Here is a 21,742-nt window from a genome sequence, read left to right as displayed (position 1 = left end):
GCCTGGAACGCTGTTGTTTTGGGGCAAGTTCTTTCCCCGGGTGTAAGGCGAAACACGAGTATCTGATGACAGGTTAGGGAAAACCATAAAGCTGCGAGAGTGAATCTTTTCCATCTCCGGAGAGCTCAGCAAACATGCAGCCCGCCTGCTAGGTAGTGTTGTCTGAAACCAAATCGCTGTGTTACTCGTCTTGCTTTTCTCAGTCATTGGCCTGCTCCGGCTCGGTGGAAAAAATGCCAGTCCATCTGCTGACACAGTGCAGTTGGCCAGCCCTGCCCATGCCACCGATTGGGCCAGCAGCTGCAAGCGGGGAGGAACCTGCAGCATTCAGTCGCAAGCCATATGCGGGCAGCGGTGAGGATTAGCTCTGCTCCTGGCCGGAAAGGTCCCAGCAGAGTTCCCAGGCTGAGCTCGCCATATGCGTTTCACGTGATTGTCCGGAGTGTGACATGAAATGGAGAGTTCACATTCGAGTGAGAGTTGGTTTGTGTTTCTTCATCCTGTTTAATGTAATGCAGATGCAGAGGAGAGCATGAGGGTGTCTGTGCCAGGGGGAGATGTGACAGGCTGTATAAAAGCCTCTATAGGTTTTACTAATTCCTTCTCCTTCCCCTGAATTTTCCGCTGTTTCCTGATAGGAGTTGCATGTGTGAAGGACCACCTGTTAGGTGACTTTCTCCTTTCAGTCACAGTCTTAGCCACCTCTTAAAGATTGAGGGCTTTTTGATTTGGAGAAAAGCCAGAAACTTGAACACTAGTTTTCTGCTTTGGAGAAGTGGGGAGAGCTTTTTGACGTGGTATGGGAAGGAAGGCAGAAGGCAAGAACCAAGCTGAAACACATGGATGGAAACTCCTTCCAGGCTTACTTTGACCAAGTCTGAAGTGTTGCTGAGTTATAATCAATTTTTTAAAGGTAGGAGATGCATAATCACAGACTTACTGCAGAGCAATTTCGGAAATGGGATCTTCCATAGAAGGATCACGTTACATATAGAATGCCATTGCTACTGTGAAAGGTTTCCACACTAATGCTGTTAATTGCAAAAACTAAGTTTAACAAGCCCTTGCTGTGTCCCAAGAGGTTAGTAGAGTGGCCAGCTAAACAGCTGTAAGGAGAGTGGTCTGATGGGCTGAAGGGACTAATGTACCCTGGGCAAAAATAGGAATAGTTGTCTTATTTTGATCTTTGGGTATGGGAAAATAGCTCATTTGTTCTTAATTGATTTTTATATCTATCAGTCTATCTATCTCTATACACACACTGTGGTATGTTAGAAGTAGGGAGAGGAAAAGCATATTATTTTGTGTCTCTGTTAAGGTTTTGGAATAATGTGATGTAAACCATAAACTATTTTTATTTAGGAAGGTGCAAAATTTGTTCTTGAAAAGCTTTGGCTTAACATGGTTGGATCAGCAATGAGCATAGACCTGCTGAGAGCACTTGTCAAATTCTGCATTAAGGATGTGCACATTTTGCTCTTGCTTTAGGATCCCAGCGGCGCCCACAGCACAGGTCAACGCTCACACGCGTTTTGAGGCAGCAGATTAGCGCCGAATGATGAATTTCCTTTCAGAGCAGTCAGATAGCTGACTTGAACGGTGATATTAGCCCAAATGTGAACAGTATCTTTCCTCAAAACCTCAGCTGTCCTTAGGAGGCAGCCAGCCTGAACACAGACAAATTGTTCAGGGGTTAAAGCACAATATATTTGAGTGCGCGTTATTGAAATTGTTAAAACTTCAGCCACGTACTGCTGGGCTTGCTTTGTAAAAGTCAGTCCTTAGTCTTCATTGGAGTGTCGTGTTTATTCCACAGTTCACCTAATTAGACTGTGACCCTCTCCCTGGTAAGATTCTACGGCATTACACTGTGCAGAAACAAGATTTTGGTGCTGATACATGAAGAGACCGAGAACATATGGCATAAACATCAACCGATATTGTTTGCCATCTACACTTGCTGCGTGTAATGCAACAAGACCGGCTCCTGGCGCCACGTGATCCGCCTTCCAGTCCTCCATTTGGAGTGGGGTGGTTTGGTTGTGTTGTTTTGTTGGATTTTTTTCCTTTTCGTGCCTAAAGTTGTGACTTTCTGGAAAGAAGCTTGTAAATAGTTGGGGTACAGGAAGAAGGTAAAATGTCAACGGGACGTTACCAGGAGACATGTGCGCAACGCTGACATTGGTTCCTGGCCGCGCTTCCTCTGCACCAGCTCGCTGCTCCCGGCAGCCTTAATATGTTGCAAGAAGGTAAGATCTTGTCGTGTCACCCGCTTCTTCCCATCGCATCCAAGTGCCTGTCTTCCCCATCCCCTGCAAGGAGGGACACTGATCTGCCAAGAAGAGTATCTTGGAAATCTTTAGAATCTGAAAGTTAAGCCCTTTCTGTGGCGAAGGGAAAAGGGAGGCATCTGCAGCTCTAGTGGCAGCAGCTAACTGGGATTTCAGATTAACAATATGATCTGGTTTGTGCCTTAGCTCCTTATAGTGCATAGCTTTTTTGTTAATACCAGGGCTTTTGTACTTTAAAAGGCATTCCACACCAAATTGTATCCTATTGATTTGCCATGGTTAGCCACCCTGTAATATGTCTCGTAATCTGTGTGGGTAGACACAAAGCAGAATTTTATTAGTTTTGTTTATAACCAATGGGCAAAGAATTATTTGCAAAACATGAAAGAGGTCAAAATACCAAAATATTTCAAAGATGGTTGAATTTGGAAATGCTGTTATTAAACTGAACTGAGTTCCTTGGAATGAAAAAAAAAAATCAGAGTGACATTATTAATTAGATTTTTCTCTTTTTGTTTCACTTTTCTTTTAATAATTGATACTGTATACTTCAAGACAGCTTTTTACTTTCACAAGTAAAGGCTGAGAAATAAATAAGACAATTTAAAAGAAAATAATTATATATTCTTTGGGAAAGAAAAAAACCCAAAACAAACAAAAAACAACAACAAAACCCCAACCCCAAACAATAGCTGTCACAACTGTCTTAGACATCTTGTCACACAGAAAAACTGCATCTGAGTCCCAGAGTGTTTTGCAGTTAAAAGTAGTGACACAAGGTGTAACATCCGTTATGCAGGCCAGCAGAATGAATTAAAACCTATTTTTTGTTGTGGAAACTGCTGGCACATATAGACAACAGCTGTATGAGCAGAGCATTATAGAGCATTATCTGCAGTATAGTAAAGATGCACAAAACCAGCAAGAAAAAGTTGACAAGAAATAAGGTACTGCTTAACCAAAAAGTAGTGGCTGGCCGTCTGCATCGACAATTTTGTCAGCAGGACTGGGCGAATGCCCAGCTGAGTGTTATGGACAGGTTAATATCTTCACACTTTTTCTTTCCTCACAGCTGCCACATGCAGTGTTCTGAAACCTGATATTTTTCATCAAGAACTGATTATTATTTTCTATCTTGGTATACTAATCAATTTTACCATGCCGAGCTTGGAGCACATTAACTGTCATTTAGTCCTAATTAATCCTGAAGGCAGACAAAAAGGGAGAACAAAATAATTGACATGATTTAATATAAAATGCCTCTCCCAATTTTGTTTCCTTTGTGGAAAAGTCTTTTGGTCCTTATTCAAGCTTTAAGCACTGTCCTGGTTTATGTTTTCTTTCACAAGGTTGATTGAATGGCAGTTCTTTATTCAAGACAATAAATTAAACTTCTGAAAGCTAAAGAGTTCCAGCAGTTCTGGCACAGGCTGTTTTCTGCCAGAAGGAACACATTTGGGTATGATTCATACCAACTGCTACCCTTTAATATAAGAAAAATAAACAAAATCTCCTATGTATCTTCTAAGATTCACATTAAAATTTCTTTAGAGTAGAAACAGAGATCTGTTAAAGAAGAGAGCGAGCAATGCAACATTCATTGCAAGATAGATAATGAAACCTTCTAGGCTAAAATACACTATTACTTCCATGTAACAGTATTAATATTATGACCTAGTATTAAATGCTGATTTCAAAGAGATCATGAAAAGAGAACAATCTTCCTTGAGGTTTTATGCTTAAACTTTTATACTTAAAGCGATAGAGGAGTGAAATCAGGAAGGGCTTTGCAGAACAGTTCAGTAAGCGCTGAGTTAGACCTGGGCTGTGTAAGATTCATGTATAATTTATGTGTACCAGTTATGCATGTGGATATGTAAACAATAGGGTTTTATACCATTTATGTGCTTTTAAGATATACATAAAAGGGATACTGAAAAATAGGCCTAAGTATCTAGTTATGTAATACATAACTTAGGAAATCCACAGAGGTTCTGCTTTTCTAATCAAAAATATGATTTGAAAATAAGTGAAGCTTTGGTTTCTTTGGTTTCGATTTTTGGTTGGTTGGTTTGGTTTGGGTTTTTTGGGCATTTCTTGGTGTTTTTGGTTTGGTTTTAATTCATTACTTGAAATTGTTTAGTTTTAAGTATTAGCACTAAAGAGAAAACAAATCATAGCGACCACTTTAGACAGGAACAGAAAGCAAATCACGCTGACCGCTTTAGATAAGAACTGTTTCAGTGTTTCTTCTTGAACTCTTTTGTGCTGCGCTGTGTAGTAGCATTTAAACAGCCTTTAGAGGAGGTGGTGATAGATTAATTAGTAAATGATTGTGGTGCTTCTGAGTGAGTTTTAGTTGCAAGTTGTCTGTCTTCGGCTGACCTAGAGGACAAGCAGAAGCGCTCAGGTTTGTGCATGATTTCTGTAGCCTGGTGCCACTGTAGTTACAAATGCTGACTAGTGTTCTTCTATAGACTGAATTTACTAATGTGTCTTTCCATGATCTTTTCAAATATATCATTTGAACGAATATTTAAAAATAAAAGTATTTTTAAAAGGGAAGTTTAATGTCTTGGGGATTTTTCCACAGATGGCAGCCCTTTCTTTGAGCACTAGTGAAGCTACTTAAAAATCCTTCTTGGTACTTTACCCTTTCTGTGCTTTCCTGTCTAGAAACTGAAAATATTACCTTTGTAAGAGGATTTTTATACTGTCTTCTATTACTGTGAAAAAGAACTGGTTTATTGAAATGAGGAATCACTACCACACCTACCACATTATTCCTACTTTACACACACAAATGCAAATGGCTGTGCCTTCAGGCAGCGTGAGATACTGATGCACTCAAACTTATTATTCTTGTAGTGGTTTACAATACCATGCAAACCCACCCCCACGTCAGCAGAAGGTGTATTGAGATATTACTGTAATGTCTTTTGTAGTAAGGACTGTATGCTGAGGATTATTTTTCCATTTCAGATTATTTTTGTTTATGTGCTTGTGTAAAAAGCCTTTGGAAGGATTATGACTTGGTTTTGGATTCTTGGGGGCTTGAGAGGGGCTCTTTTTTGGGGGATTTTGTGTTGGGGGTTTTTGGCTGCTTGTTTTGTGTTTTTTTTTTGTTTGGGTTTTGGTTTGGGTTTTTTTTTTTTGTGTTTGGTTGTTGTTTTTTTTTAAGGCAGCATTTTCTTTTTCTCATTGAATTATAATAAGCTTTCCAGGTCACTTTCCCCCAGATTTCTTTTATTTTCAAGAGGAGGCTGTGACAGCAGTGCAAACATGGAGCCATGAGGTGGAGGAGCAGGCATACGATCCCCAAAGCCGGGGTGCATTTGCTGGAGCCGCTGACCTATACCTGCTGGGTTTACCTGGCTCTGCCAAAGCTAATCCTGGTCCCAGCCTCTTTGCTTACCCTATGGATTTGCATTACTGCCTATACCACCTTTTCTCCTGTTTTTAACGTTCCAAAAGGCCTCCTGTGCCCCTTGGTTTTGCTTCGGGGATGGCTGCACAGCACCCTGGCACTGCCAGCTGCACAGGAACCGTGGCAGCTGCTGGGGTGGGGAGTTTATTATGGACCCCCAACAGCCCTTTTTACAGGAGGGCTTCTTACAGCATCTGCTGAGGTGCTGGTTGGCAGGGTTAATCTGTCCTGGGAACTTTGCACCGTAACAGGCTTTTGAAGGCTGGATGATAAGAGCTATTGCAGGCAGGGTGCTGGGAAGGCAGGCGCGGGCACAGCCAGACTGTCACAGGATTGCCTGAAAGCTCCATAAAACTGTTGACACAATTTCTCTGCTAATTTAGGTCTTTGCAATGTGTTATAGAGGGCATAGTTTTAGTACTGTAGCTATTTCTGACAGGTTTTAGCATACATTTAAAAAAGAGTTTTAAGAATTTACTTCAGTAGAGGATTACATTGTGTTGGGAAGCTGTTGCAGTACAGCTAAAAGGAATTTATATGGCTGCCTACTGAAATTGGAAATGTAGTCCCATGTTCCTAATCCTCAGAGACGTCTTTGACGTACTGTGGCACATCATCAAAACCAAACAACACTTAAATGTCATTAAGACAGAATTATAACTGTCCCAACTTCTGAAAATCATTATCTGTAACCTTATTTTAGGTCATACATTCTCTTGGCTACATCATTTACTTGAAGGGAGTTTGAACTTTGCCTAATTAAATATTTATGGAGAGATGTGTTGCGTGAGGGAAAGCAGAAATAAGCCCACTATGCAATCTGGAGCTCCACACAAGATAAGAAACATATTTCCAGGGTAAAAAGTATACTGAATAACAGGGGGAGGAAGTGTGATGGCTGGTACAGACTTTGGTGGTGCTTGGTTTTGTCGTTCTCACCCTTTAAGTGTGGGCTGTTGTCTGTGGCACTGGATTTGGCATTTTGAAAACAGCTAAATCAAACAGAAACAAATGTTTTTGTAAAGAAACCAGGACATACAGTGGCTTTGAAATATTCCAAAACAACTCCCCCGGAGCCATAGAGCAACAGCTGTTAATAAATCACTCTCATCAGAGATGATGATGCAGTCTTTTATTCTCGTAAATGCAAATAGGAGTTGCCTCTTTTGTTTGTTTGGTTGGTTGGGTTGTTTTTTTTTTAGCAGAGGTGACTGTCGGGGAGAAAAGAGCATGGTCTCTTTGGCTTCCAGAGCGGAGCTGCAAGGCACATAAAATCTCCTTGGACTACTGGCATTTGGAGAGAAAATGGAAAGGTGCATTGTGGATCATGGTTCCATTCTTGGAAGTAGTCTTTAGTCTATTTGACACTTTCATTGATGACTTGAGTGAACAATTTATCCTTTAAGTCTGCAGCTAGTGCTAAGAAGAGAGGATTTACAAGTGCTTTGGAGGCAGTACTGGAGGGAATCCAGAGTAATCCTGACATACCTGAATGCTGTATTGATGAAGACCATATGAAATGCTCTTATGATAAATCCACCAGACAGTCAAAAGGAGAAAGTACTGAGTTAACCTTTCCAGCATGGGAAGTCAGACCAGCTGAGCTCCAGAGCCCCTCCCAAACAACATCTCTGGGTAGTAGGTTTTCAGGAAAGGGACTGTGCTGGTGCAAAGAGAAACAGTCATACTGAGGATTACAAGCAAATGCAACAGATATAATGTGTAGAGAAAAGAGCTGGAATGGTTGTAGAGAAGATTTGATAGCAGCTGCAGGAAGGTAAGAGAAGCTTCTCTGTGTGCACAGGAAGACTGTTTTATGCTGTCAGCAGATAGCCACCATAGGCTTTAAGAGGAAGGAGTAAGAGGTGTTGAGCAATTGTCACTGAAGGTCATGAAATCTCCACTGAAGAAGGCTTCCAAGAGCAGATGAAATTAATACGTCAAGAGTCACTGAATTCAGCTTGATCCTACCCCTGGAACTGGTGTAACCGTCCTCATCATTTCCAACGTCATTTCTATGACAGCAACCATTATCCAATGCATAGCTACTGTGTTTGTACCTTTATTTTGTCCCTTTCCCAGCAGAAATTGCTTGATGTAATCTACATATAAACAAAGGCCGTTTCTGCAAAAAGTTTCAAATGAGTGGAAAGGTCTCTCAGCAGCAGGCAGGCCCTTAACCCTTGCCAGCTCTGTAACCCTTGAGTTTATCAGCTCTCTGATAACATTTTTTAATATTTCATCCTCCAGTTAACTGTTAGGTTGGGTGGTTATGCAGACAATGGTTTACTGTTGGCAAACTTACACAAAACTCACTTGGCAGAGCACGTATATACATTGGCCAATGGTTTATTTTTACTCCATCAGTGGTATAACAAAGGGCTTTAGAAATCATTATTTGGGATAAGAAGGGTCTTACTTGCAGCTTATAAATGTGTTAAAGTAGCTTAAGGTTTTTTGTGCTCCCTATCATTAGCTGAATTTACTGTGAAACTTGATCTTTTTTTTTTTTATTTTAATGATTTCTAACCAGAACTCAGGAGGGGAAAATAAATAAATAAAGTTTTGGTGGCAGATTTCAGAGCTTAAATTATAAAGGTGGAGGGATTTTCTCCTTTCAGCAGATTTACTTTCCAGGGCAAGAAAGTCATTTTACTCAGAAAACTTTGTGTGAAGCTGAAAAGAAAGTAAGGAATCATTTAGTGGTGTTAGATGTGATCTAGAACATAGGAAAAGTTTCTCTGTCCATTTTTGAACCAGTGCTCCAATCTTTGTTAACGCTGGTGTTTGGCTTACTCAACGAGCAAAACTGACTATAAACCCTCTATTCTTGAAGAGATGAGCTCAACAGTATAGCCTAAAATATAATAAATTACAACATCAATATTGTTATTGCAGTAATTACAATAATTTATATATGTTGTTGGTATTGCTGAGCTTTGTCTTCACTTTTACCAGTGTTTGAAATGCAGCTTTACGGTTCACTTCAATTCGAGAGGGCAAATCCTGTCCTTGCATGCAAACCGCTAATCTCACCGTCAAATGGCGTGTTTTTGTTCAAAGATGAGCTTTACCCCTAATATCTCATCAACTTCACCTATATGACAATGAAACCATTCTTTTTAAAAGGCTTTTTATTTGCTTTTTTAGTACAGCTGGAATTGTTCTGTGTGAGTTTTAGAGCAGGCAGCCTCCTGTGTTTTGAGTAAGTGGCACATTACAGGAAAGGGAGATTCAGACTTCTGTGTAACAGAATATAACTGATTTTGTGTTTGGATAATTAGGAAATGGTTGTCTTATCACTTGGACTTGGTGATACTGAGGGTCTTTTTCAACCTGAATGTTTCTCTGCCTCTGTCTTTGATGTATTCAAAAGTCCCAAATTAAAAACGTAAAGTTTGCTAACTGTTGGAACAGTAGTTTCAGAAACAGCTTTAATGGACAAAAAGCCAGCATGCTATTGCAAATATGGTCTCATCTCTAATCCTGTGCTTGGAAAAGCAGTGCACATTTTTTGGGGGGGGGAAATGCCAAAATTATCTTTCAAAGATTTGAAAGGTAGACCTAACTATATCTGAACTCAAATGTGTCACCAGGGAGGGAATGTAAAAACCTTAGAAGAAAGAAAACAAATTCTGCACTTCTATAAATGAGTCTATTGGGGTTTTAAGCATTCAAATTCACGCTCTATGCGGTATTTCAAATATTGGTGAGTATAAATAGTTCCTAAACAAACAGCTGCAGCTAACGTCATAACTTTATTAGTTCAGATGTTTAAATTTATTTCTTAAATAAAGTGCTGTGCAACATTTCAAAATCCTTAATGCTGGCATTTGAAAATCAAGCCCCAGGTTGTCGATTTGTTCTAGCAGGCGTGTGTTGTGTTCAACCTTTTCATCACTCTTGCAGAGAGGATTACCCGAATAATCCTGCCATCTAAATGTTTTATCTGTGACACTCTGTATTGCTTGCTGGCCTTGGATGCTAAGAGCATAATAGATTACAGGGATAGCAAAAGGGTTGAATTGATTTATAGCAATATAGCCTTTGCCGATAGTGTTTGTAATCTCGTTGTGAACATTGTAGCAGTCGATGTGTATCTTTGACTCCTGTCTCCTAGAGCTGTGCAAAATCTTGCCTGTTTTATGGCTTTCTTTGTGGAAGCTGTGTACCAGCACTCCTGTCTGTCCTTGTTTTGGTAAAGAAAGATTGCTTCTGGCTTTCCTGGTCGTGCTAAGACACTGCTGGCATAGCCCAGCTGTACAACTCATGTTAAATAAATAAATGAAGAGGACATCTTCAGTTTACTTTTTGCATTGCTGACCCTGTAATTGGGAACGTTTTACACGGGATGGAGCTAACTTTGGCTGACGTGGGCGAAATCCCAGGGCGCTCAATGGAGAATGAGAGCTTCATTCAGCTGCTTTGAATCGTCTTGTGGCAGAGACCCCCCACTAGGAGGTGGGGGCTGCGTTTTCGTAACCTGAGGACTAGCCGAGGTGGGAGGTGCGTGTGTGTACAAGTGGTGAATGGCCCCTGCAGAATGGCTTAGCTGAGTGCTATCTTCACATTTGCAGTTTCTCATAGTTCAGTAAAACTGTAGCAGAATTATTTGCTAAATTGTATTATGAAGTGCATAAATATTATGATTGTATAACAGAAAGAGGGAAAGACATTTTCAAAGCCTCTTATGCTACAATTCATAACGGAATAGAAATCCTCAAATTTGGGTGTTGCTCTAAAAGATACTTTATACACAGCTCTTCCCCTCAACCTCCCATCTGTGTATCTGCTATTCTCACTGATCCATGAGCATGAACTTCCTTCTTTGTCTTGATTAGATGATAGAATATTCTGTTTGTGCTGTGGGTAGATAGTGCCTGCAACCTGAAACACCTTGAAATCTGGAAATTCACAACAGACAGATGGATTTTGAAGCTGTGGCCACTTCTAACCTATTGGTGCATGGGAGCAACCCTCCTCACTAATTCTGTCCCTCTACATGTGGCTTGGAGGCTGCAGTTTCTCCTTATAGCATCTGTTTTTTTCTGCTGGGGCTCCTTGCAGACCCCTAGCCTTCCCTGCTGCTTGCTTGCAATCCAGGAATGAAAGCGGCAGGGAACAGGGTGCTGTCCTGCTCCACAGCAGGACCCAAAAGCTGTTGGACAGAGTTGACCAGAGGCAGCCCAGGCATTCCCCATGCCCAGATGCAGAGCCCAGAAATGATTGCAAAGCTGGGGAGCAGCAAGTGCCTCAGGCAGGCCCAGCCATGGCAATCTCAGGCAGGGCACTACTTAGGTGCTGGCAGGCTTTCATAGAGGTAGTGCTCCAAAGTTGGTCAAAATAAGAGGAGACTAAGGGAGCTTCATTGCGACAGTGTCAAGTGAGCTGGTTTCACTGGTGAGAGGGAGTCTGTGTGTATGACCAGCAGGTAGTCACCAGAGTTGGGAAGCAGCTGCAGCTGTCGGGATATGCACTCTGCTGCGTAGGCTTGCGGCTCAGTGGAATTAAATTGCTGGGTGCAGGAGTCATCTGCAGCTCCTGAGCCTGAAAACATCATATGCTGGCTGATGGCTTTTCTTTTTATTTTAAGACCACTGGGCATGCTCTATATGCATTTGCATGCCCTATACGACTTTTCAAACGAATTTTATGGCTTGCTTAGCATACAAGAGGTATAACCAGCTGTAAAATGAAGCAGTTGCCAAGGGCTGTGGCAAGTCCCACGCAGCACCAGTACGCTCCAGATGCCGATGGTACAGTACAGCCCGGGCACAAGACCGTGCTACGTTCCCCAGCAGTGACAACAGTGTGCACAATGGTATGAGATCCTCTCCTAGCAGAGCCCCTCGCCCCCCGCAGGGCTCCTTGGTAGCTTTTGTGCGTCGTCAGCATCTCTAGGGCTGAGATTTCTGAGCGCCTCCGTGTTGTTTTGACTGTTTATGCCCTGGCTCTCATCGAAAATTTACAGCAAGTTGCACTGTAAGTGCAAGGCAAAGAATAACTGATGGAAGCACACAGGGAAACAAAAGGCACCTCAGCTCCGAAGCACGCTGGTGTCAGCTTGTGCTGGCAGGGAGTCTCGTCATTACATAACGATGCACTTACCCAAACGGCGCTCTGTATTTTGGGAGACAGATGTGCCTTGCAGTTGTTAGTGGAAGTTAAATGTTAAATATGAAACCCATTCATTTTCTCTTAGTCATACGTTGGATTTAAGCAGATGTTTTCCTAATTTGTGGTTTTCAAATGTAGCATGCTGACAAGACATTTGTCATTAACTACAACTTCATCCATGCAGTTTAGCAAATTGGCCAATTATTAACAGTGAGGCTTGCGTGGTGGTTGATGGATAGCTCCTGCTGCTTTGAAAGGCCTAAATTGAAACTTAATACGTTTTTACAATATAAATTAATTGAGCTTTGGACCACATCCCTGTTACTAAGTGCTCTCTGCTCTCATTTTCAGAGTGAACAGCCATTTGTAATGTGCTGAATAGCTGTGCCAGCCATGAGCAGAGGCTCTTGGTGGTGGAAAAAGTGATGGCTAACATTTTTCTAGTAGGGACATGAAAATGGATGATGTATCCAAGCACAGGCAGCATAACGTAGGGAGGGAGTATGAGTGGTGTTTGCACATGTGGACCAGGCTGACTATGCCACAGATGAGGCTGCTGGCATGGTGGAAAGGTGCAGGGAGGGCAGTAAAAGCAGTGGGGGCACAGCTGCCTGAAGTTAGTGCTGTCTAATATTTTCTGCTGTAACATTTCTCCTGCTTTTAACTTTGTTAGGCTTTACTCATTTTGCTTTAGTTTTTCATGGTTTATGTTTGCAGAGTTTGATGTGTTAGGGGGAGAAAGAGTTGGTGGTGGTGGTGCTGTGTACTCATGAGATGTCTCAAAGCTGCTTGCTAAAGTCAGAAATCACCATACACCTGAAAATATAATCTCCTATTTTCCCAGCTCTAGAATTCAAGCAGATGATTTAGTCATAATTTATTCATCCCATGTACGAGACTTGAAGGAGAACACTGAATATGCCTCTATAAAGACTTTAATTTTTACCAGCTGGCACTGCAGAGATTTTGCTTTACAATCCAGCTGAACTGAGAAAACTCTTCAGGATGGTTTGTTTGTAGTTGCTCCAGCTTCTGGCAAATGATTCAGGTCTTTTATCCCTCTGTATTTGCATCTGCACGGGCTTGTGCAGAAGCCTGTTACAAAACAGGCTGCTGTGCATAGTAATTACATGAGAACTGTAAACAGTTAAAATAAATGTGTGTGTATTTCATCTGGCTTTATGCAGGCAGATAGCGTGCTAAGTGTGAAGTACCTGCAGGGCTGGCTTACAGTCCCATTTGGTGTCCCCCTGCTCTGTGGGAAAAGGCAGTAATCGGTTAGGAGCAGCAATGCCTCAGCAGGAAGGTGAGAGGTGGCATAAAATGCAGAAAAGAGAGAAGCCATGAATGTGGGGCTTGTGTTGCCACTGCTTGTGGTCTGCCTTGGAGGTGTAAGTTGTAGGGGTGTTGAAAATAAGCTGAAGGCCTGTGTTTTAAAGAAAGATGTTTCACATAGTTGTCTTTCTAGTAACTTTCTGGTTGAAAGGGATGTGGCAGTAGATGTTGAAGGGAAGATGGCTAGTTATGGCTACCTCGTTAGGTGCCACCTTGCTTTCCCTGGGATAAGCTAAATCTCCAGAAATGACTGTGCATCCCGTGCCAGGCTTTAGAAGGAATGAGCACAGGCAGATGTCAGGAGAATTCCACTAACCCAGATCTTGATCCTTTGCAGTGCTGCCAAGCTCCTGGAGAAGAGTCCATTCTCTGTTGGTGCCCCGAGCCCCCTGCTCCCCTCGCCGGCAAGCCTGCAGCTGGCGCAGCTCCAGGCACAGCTCACGCTCCACAGGCTGAAGTTGGCTCAGACTGCCGTCACCAACAACCCAGCTGCTGCCACTGTCCTCAACCAGGTGCTCTCCAAAGTGGCCATGTCTCAGCCACTCTTCAACCAGCTGAGGCACCCCACCATGATGAACACCCCACAGGGCCATGCTGCAGGACCACCACAGGGGCCCAACATTGCCAGCACAAGGTTCCCCTCTGGTGGCATTGCCTTTCCGGCCCAGACCCCAGCCTTAGCCACACCAGGAGGTGGCCTGGGTCCTGTCCAGGCTCAGACCCCCAACGCCATTGTCATGAGTCCCTTTGGAGGTGTCATGGCTCCAGCCTCTGGCCAGCAACCCATGGTGGTGGGTCTAAACAAGGCAGGTGCCTCCAGTTCTGCTGCTGTGGGGGGCTTTTATGAGTACAACAAGCAAAACACTACCGCTGCCACCCCTCAGGCATACACCTTGGAGGGGGACCAGCCTGGCCAGCACGGCTTCCTTGCCGGCGGGGCCCATGCAGCCTCCTCAGTGACGGGGCCACGCTACGAGGGTCACTTTGGGGCTCCCAACCAGCTGCAGCAGGAGGCAGCGGTGGCCTTTCCCAAGGAGGCCTACGGAGCAGCGGCACAGCATGGAGCAGCACGGCCCTTCCCCAGCGACCCGCACGCCAGCTCCCATCCGAAAGGAGAGCCTGGCCCTGTCTTGCATGGCAGCAGTACAAGCAACCAGTGGGAAAATATCCCTAATTTCTCCAGCCAAAACAAGCCTGACCTCATGCCCGGCGACAGCCTGTGGCCGTCAGCAAGTCAGCAGCAGTATGAAATAAGAAACGAGATCTACAACCCTGAAGAGCCGACACCTGACACAAAGTTCAGTGCAGCCACCCCCCCAGCCTTCGGCCGCCTCAACCACAGCAAGCAGAGCTTCGGCAGCCCTCGCATGAGGCAGAAGGAGGAGCGGAGCGGGGGTGTGCCTGACCTGCCCGCCCGCTCCCTGCCGCCGCACCAGTTGGGCGACCTCCACGGCACGGCCCCACTCCACTTCCCCCACGTCTGCACCCTCTGTGACAAGAAGATCTTCGATCTGAAGGTGAGTGGGTTTAAAGCACCCCCTGGGGCATGGTTTGGACCCTTGAGCAACCTGCCTGGTGATGGATCCGGCCACAGGCTGCTGCCGCCCCTTGCCACCCGCATCCATTGCTGCAGAGGTGCCCTGAGAGAAGTGGAAACAAAGGGCCACAGTTTAGCTTAGGGTGTCGTACATCTGTTTTGTGGCAGTTACTGGGGTATCAAGATGTGGTTTTGTTCCGCATCTTGCTGTGAAAGATGGTGAGATTACAGTGCTGGCGTGAGAAACGTGAGGTCTGGGCTGGGGTCGCAGCTCGTCTCCTGGGCTCGAAGTGAGGGGAGGAGGAGCTTGAAGCTGATCTCCCAGTTCTCAGGCTGGTGTTATAAACACACATCTGTAATTTTGTCTGCCTTTCCCTTTCACTTGGCATTTCTGATCCCAAACAACTCCCCCTAACAGCCTTGTGGAAACAGATAGCTTAAACAAAACAGTGAGTTTTCATAATTCCTCTGTCGGGATCACTTTTTCTACTACCTCTAAAGAAAATTTAGGCTCAGGGTCCCTGGTGACTTTGGCTTGAAAGCAAGCTCAGCAGATGTGATTTAGAACATGCTCCCACTTCTCTATTCGTGCTGCCAAGGGAGCTCCAAATTCAACTTTACCCTCAAAAAGCAGCTTTCCAGTTTGCCCGAGAGCCTGTGTGCTAGATCACATTATATAGCTTAGGTCTGGAGCCCTACAACCAATTGTGGGCTGACTGGGGTTGTTCTGGTCTCCTGGTGAGCCCTGCTCAACAAGTCCTCACAGGCTTTCTCATCACATCACAGGACCAGCATCTAACCACAAAGGCAGTTGTTTTCACACTGTCTCTGTCCTGACAAAGATGTCACAACAGCATTTATGTAGAAGGAAGATAGCCAGCAAATGAAATCATATTTGATACTTGAATGCCATGGGCCTTTGGGATATTTGTATATATTTGCTCTGTCATTTTTCACTTTTAATGTTTGAGCAGCTACTTGTAAAAGGTTTGCTGTGGTTTGTGCAGCTACAGGGCTGGTCAAAAGTAGGCTTTATCTAGGGCATGCTGAGTATTCAGGTTTGTTTCATGAAACGTTCAAAAAGGGCAGGGGAGATGTCATTACAGCGTGTTTTGGATGATTTGCTGGCTGGTGTTTCATACGCTGCCTTATTTACATCGTAGAAGTGTAAACAGCTAAATGTACTTGGACAGATTTTGCTAATCTCCTGCAACGAGCAAGCGTTGTCCTGGCTGCCCTTGTGTGCTTAGCACATTCTTTATGGACAGTGCAGGAGTTGAGGGTGCTCAGTGCCTTGCAGAACGAGCTTTTTCAGCTAGACTGAAGTAACTGAATGAATGGAAATACACTGGATTTAAAATCTAATGCAGAGCAGCTCTCTTTTTGTAAAGCAACTGAATGATTTAACCTGAAGATCACAAACCAGTAAATGCATTGGGTGAAGGTGCATGCATTCATTCCAGAATCACACAGTTTGATCATCAGAACCTGTTTTTTAGAATAAGGTAAATTGACTGGAGAAGCAGTCTCTTGTGACTTTGTCCTGGGATTTTTCCAATGCTCACTGTTTCTCTGTTTCAACATAGGATTGGGATCAGCACATTAAAGGAAGTCTTCACATCCAAAAATGTATGGCTTTTTCAGATAAGTAAGTATTACTTTAGACACAGTCTTCCAACTGAATTTCTAACTGAGCATTCCTTACTTCAGCAGCTTTATATGGGAATTAACTGTCTAATTGTTCTTTACTATTTATGGCACATTATACATGCTCCTGAAACTCTCTTCTTTCTTTTCCAGCACTGGTATTCGTTGTGTGTTGAACTCAGCAGATGGAGCATTGCATTTATCACCAAACAATGCAGCAGTTTTTAATCCATCTAGTATCGAAGGTGAATGGCTGGCTATGCAATAGTTAAACTCACTGTTTGCTTGTTGGTTTTGTTTTGGGTTGTTTGTTTGTTTAATTGAAAGGGAAATCGATCTCAGTGAAGAAGTAGTCATTTAAAATGAAACGTGATACAAGTTTCTAATGAAAACTAGAGGTTGTGCCTCTAAAAAAGCCAATACTGTGCCTTTCAAAGCATGAAGTTATTTTTCTTTCAAACAATGACATGTTCTCACAGTGCAACAAAACAGTGCGTAATTTGTTGTGGAGGCTATGGACTTAATTATTATGTCATAAGGCATTGCTTATCGAGCAAGTCAAGACTGTCATGAAATGTGTGTAATCTCTTATTTAGATTATCCACCAAATGTCGGCGCATCATTTATCACTACATCAGCAAGATCCTTTGGGCAGCCAGGTCCTACATTTTCTTCTCCTTCATCAGGGGTAAGATTGAGTAACTAAGCAAATTAATCTCTCTGTTGAGATTCCTGTAGAAGCCACTACTAACTTGAAATAAAACCATGAAGGCTTACTTTTAGACAATAATGTTTAGTCTGTTATTTCAGCTTCCCTGCTGCTCTTTTATGCTTTAGATTTTGACCAGGTCAGAGCTTGGTTGTAGGTTTTTTGTTTATTTTCCAGGGCCAAAAGTTTGTTTGCTTGTTAAAGAGATTTGTGGAGAAGGGTAAATAGTTTTGTCTGTATCCCACTGACTTCCCCCCCCTCGCTTTCTGAGTCCTCAGCGCAAGAAATCAGTTTTGTCTTGGAATAAATATTCATATTAGCTTTTACTTACTTTGCATATCCATCCCAGCAAGCAACCTTCCATCTCAAGTTATCTGTTTGTAGTAATTGCTCCCTGCCTATCCCATGCTGGGGTCCCTCTCCTATGTAGCATTAGTGACTGCAGCATCACTGTTACTCACCTGAGGGTCTCAGATCAATTCATCATACTAGACTAAGTTTCATTTGTTTTATCTTAGTGTACTATGTAAATCATCTGCTGTCACTGGTAGTCTTTCAGCCAGTTTGCCTTAATGTACAGCTTTGCATGGTTTACATTTATTAGTCACCTGTGCATTCAAAACAAGTCCCTGCTTTAACATGGACTTGAATTCCTAGCCCAATAATCAAAATATGTCAGGGAAAAAAAAAAAGTGATTCTTACACTGACAAAGTAGGATTTCAGAAGAGAAAAAAATAACACCAAACACACACACAAAAAAACACCAACAAAATAAACAATAACAAACCCAAACCACACCAAAACAAAACAACACAAAAAAAGCAAAACAAGGGTGAAAAAAAGACATATATAAGCAAATCTGGAAGGAGAAAGTTGCTAGGGTTAAAACAGAGCTCAGCATATATTAGGAAGCTACAATTAAAGCTGGAGACATCAAGGATTCATGTTAGGGCATACATGGAATAGCAGTAGTAATCCAGGGGTTCAAGTTTTCACCTTGTTAATTTTTGTGTATAAACCCTGATGTGGTCTCAGACACTCTGGAAAGCCAGGCTGACTTGTGTCCCTGTGCCACTACAGTTCACATCAGGCATTGCTTACAGAAACATCATCCAGATTTGTTTAATCTAATCAATTTTCTACTGTGTGGTTTTGCTCTGCAAGAGGTTATTTGAAGGGGTTTTAGCTTCTGCCTGTCACAGACGCTGTGTGCAGGGGAGCAAAGAGCTGAGCTGATCATGACAGCTGCCTCCAAGGTCAGAGGTGGAGTAGCAGCGGGTGCAGAGGAATGTTCCTTTTCATCATGCCTGTCAACCTCACAACAAATGAAATTACTGCTAATACCAGTATCATTTCTCCTCAGAATCTGTCACTATTTATCATTTAAGCTGCCTGCAGAAGTTCTCCTTCTGAATGACCTGTGGCACTATGAGAGATAAAAGAAACAATAACTCTGATTTTCCTTGATACAGTAAACCATCTTTTTTTTTTCTTCAGAAGCTCATCAGGACAAGGAGCTATATTAGAGGTGCTAAGATTCAATTTGCCAGCTGTCATTCATGCCACGACCCAGGTGGCTTATAATTTATTACACCTTTGCACACGGTAGTATTCACTTTCAGCTAAGCTGCTGCCATTTAACTGAGCAGTGAGAGACTATACTTGGCCCTCTATGTAATCATAAACAAAGTGTTCAGATTTCTGGAAGAGCTTGCTCCACGCTGTCCATCTGCAAGTAACTCTGTATTTGCCTTTAGGAGAAGGATAGTGCTGCAAGTCTTCATTCAGACATCCCCCTTGGCATGAGAGGGATGGGACTGTCAGTTGCTTATCTTTAGAAAAGATTTATGCAAAGATCAAGAAAGGGTTAATGAATTTGAAAAACAGGTAACAAACAAAAAATTGAATAAAAATCCTATAATAAAAACAACAAAAAAAATCAACAAAAAAAATCCCCACACAAGTTGGACTGATGAAATAATACGGCAGATGGTACGAGGGGCATTGCTTTTGTAGCAGCTGTACAACTGCATTGGTAAACTCCCGTAGACACTGGTTGCAAAGTACGTTAACTTATTAAGCCTTATTGAAAATCACATTCAACACTTGACACACAACAGCTCCTCTTAACTTCCTGATTGTGTATACAGAAGGTGTATACTCCTTTCCTGGCTGTGATTTACAGCTCTGTTTAATGAATGGATCTAATTTAACTTCAATCAGCTGACAAGATTATTGCTTGGTACAGCCCACTGACTTCTGGTATGAGTGTGTGACCACTTCATAATCATGAATTACAGCAGATTTATGGTGTAGCACTTTAAGACATTGCCAATTATGAGAAGGTGGTAACATGCAGTCCTTTGATTTAATGTAGTGTTGAGCACATATCTATCTGAACATGGGCTCTGCAGCCTATGTAGGGAGCAGCTATGTCTTCCTAGTCCCATAGACTCCTAACATGCCATCTCTTAAAAGAGCTGACAAAAACAAGCAGAAGGTGCCAGGTGACCTGGGGTATTCTACACTGGGACTGCATTTGCTGTTAGAAAAGTTTCCTTTTCCTCTGTTAGCTGTACTTGTTATGTGTTATGGTCTGCTGTGCCAGATACACACAAACACTTCCTTTTCTATTCAAGTGAAGTTGAAGTTGCTTTGTCTTTTTCAGGATCAAGTGTTTATTATTTTTCTGCCAGAGAAAATCTTACTTCTGGAATTTGGCACTTTTGCACTTGGGCAGGCTCTGTAAGATATAAGCTTAAATAGCAGACGACTGTATAATAGAGGGTCTTGTTGCAGCAAAAATAAACAAATGGTTAAGTGGTGAAGCCTGGGGGGAAGGTAATGGGATGAAGGTGTAAATAGGATAACATTAGCTCTCTAACTTGTGAACTTGCTGACAAGCCAAACATTTGTGATGGCTCTGGTGAACTTGATCCCACAAGATTACGTGATTTGTATCTTCCCTTGAATGGCACAATTTTGACTGAAGGAAGAGATACTTCTTCGGTAAAATCCTAGCAGCAGAGATCATAAATAGGAAGTAGTCTAGGAAGACTTAATTGTGTGTAAACAATGTTTTACCTGTCATTAGTTGGGATAAATTATGTTCTTTTCTCAGTATACCCTGAAGCCTTTTTGCATAAGGAGTGTAGAGCCTGCTTTCCCTGTCAGAGAGATGGGTGGCACTTTGGGAACTGCACCAGCGCTCCAAAATAGACTTCCACCCTTGGGAGGTGATTACTGCACCCATTCCATGTGCCTGTGCCAGCCCTGCTCAGGAGCTTTGCCTCTCTGCTTGTCCAATAGCCACTGTCTCTCCAGGAAAGAAGTCCTTCCTACGGTGTCTTTTTTGCAGCAACAGGGAAAAGTAGCAGGGTTTCCAACCTGAGGTACTACTCTATTGTTCTCCCACGAGTTAAGCAGAGTCACTTTTGCCTCTGACCTCACAAGGAGCTCAGCAGGAGAGGCCAAGGCATTCCAATAGCAGGGATACCCTCTGTCTTCACAGTGAGGGGCTTCTAAACTCTCTCTGGGGCTTATTACAGTGCAGTGGCCTCTTCCTGTGACATGCCAGGGAGCTGAAGCTCTGGAGTCCATTAGATTTGAGGTGGCAAGGTAGCTTCTGCAGCAGCAGCATTAATCCTGTTTGCATGAGAGCATCTCTTCCACTGCCAGCTGCACTGCAGTTAAACATTTCCCTTCCTGTTCATATTTCTAATTCAAGATGTTAAAATGCAAGGTTTTAAAGAGGGTTATTTGTCCTTAATAACATGTATACAGAATAGGGCATTTCACCTTTTTTTTTGCAGAAATAATAAGATTTTTTCTAGTATCTAGATGAAAAAAACATTGTATTGAGATGATTTTTCACCCCCCACCAGTTTCCCCAGAGGAAATCTACACTGGGTCGCGTTGTTCACATCTGTAACCTCCCTGAGGGAAGCTGCACAGAGAATGATGTCATTAACCTGGGCCTCCCGTTTGGAAAGGTCACCAACTATATCCTCATGAAATCTACTAATCAGGTATTGTGCATTTGAGGTCAGTGGTACTGATGTCTGCTGGCATAAAGACATATTGACATGAAGATGCTTTGGAGAAAATATCTTTTGGTGGTTTTTTTTGTTTGTTTATGGGTTGTTGGGGTTTTTTATTTGGTTTTTGGGTGTTGGGGTTTTTTTTGGGTGGGGGGGATGTTGTAATAGCAACTTAAATATGTGAAGCCTGCTCTTGAAGTGAAGAAAAGTGGCATTGGCAGAACGAGATGATGGCCACTTCCCCATAGTCCTTGTTTATAAACCCCAGGAATCTCTGTGATGCAGTGTTGTAAAACTGTACTTTTAATAATAGTATTTATAATGACAATGATTATTTTTTAGAAGTTAGTAACTTGTTCTGCTTCTCTCAGCATGTTTTTAGGGTTAATTTCCCTAAAAGTTGGGGAGGTTTTTATTGCTTTCTTAGTTGTACACTTGGAGCTGAACTGAGCACTGAAGACTGAGTTGTGCTCTAGCCTGGTTCAGCTGTCCTGCACTGTTTGCAGAACAGTTGTTACAGCAGTGGCAAATCCTGCAATGGTAGAACTGCAGGCAGAGGCTGGTGGCAGAACCACCCAGGCCACGGGTGATCTGGTGCACATGTGCTAAAGGAGACTGTGCCCTTGCTGGCACCTCAC

General features: G+C 42.8%; 1 protein-coding gene across 2 annotated transcripts in view; it reads left to right on the top strand.

Moving 5' to 3' along the window:
* The window catches only part of RBM20 (RNA binding motif protein 20), a 117,374-nt gene that overhangs the window by 74,752 nt on the left and 20,880 nt on the right, over positions 1–21,742 (top strand). For both annotated transcript variants that reach the window (XM_064144412.1, XM_064144413.1), the window contains exons 2-6: positions 13,508–14,687; positions 16,294–16,355; positions 16,508–16,599; positions 16,951–17,042; positions 20,949–21,092. In XM_064144412.1, the coding sequence (XP_064000482.1) occupies positions 13,508–14,687; positions 16,294–16,355; positions 16,508–16,599; positions 16,951–17,042; positions 20,949–21,092 (1,570 nt within the window). The remainder of the gene's footprint in view (positions 1–13,507; positions 14,688–16,293; positions 16,356–16,507; positions 16,600–16,950; positions 17,043–20,948; positions 21,093–21,742) is intronic.

The sequence above is a fragment of the Pogoniulus pusillus genome, chromosome 6 (assembly GCF_015220805.1).
Source record: "Pogoniulus pusillus isolate bPogPus1 chromosome 6, bPogPus1.pri, whole genome shotgun sequence".
NCBI lineage: Eukaryota > Metazoa > Chordata > Aves > Piciformes > Lybiidae > Pogoniulus > Pogoniulus pusillus.
This window is presented reverse-complemented; position numbering and strand designations above follow the sequence as displayed.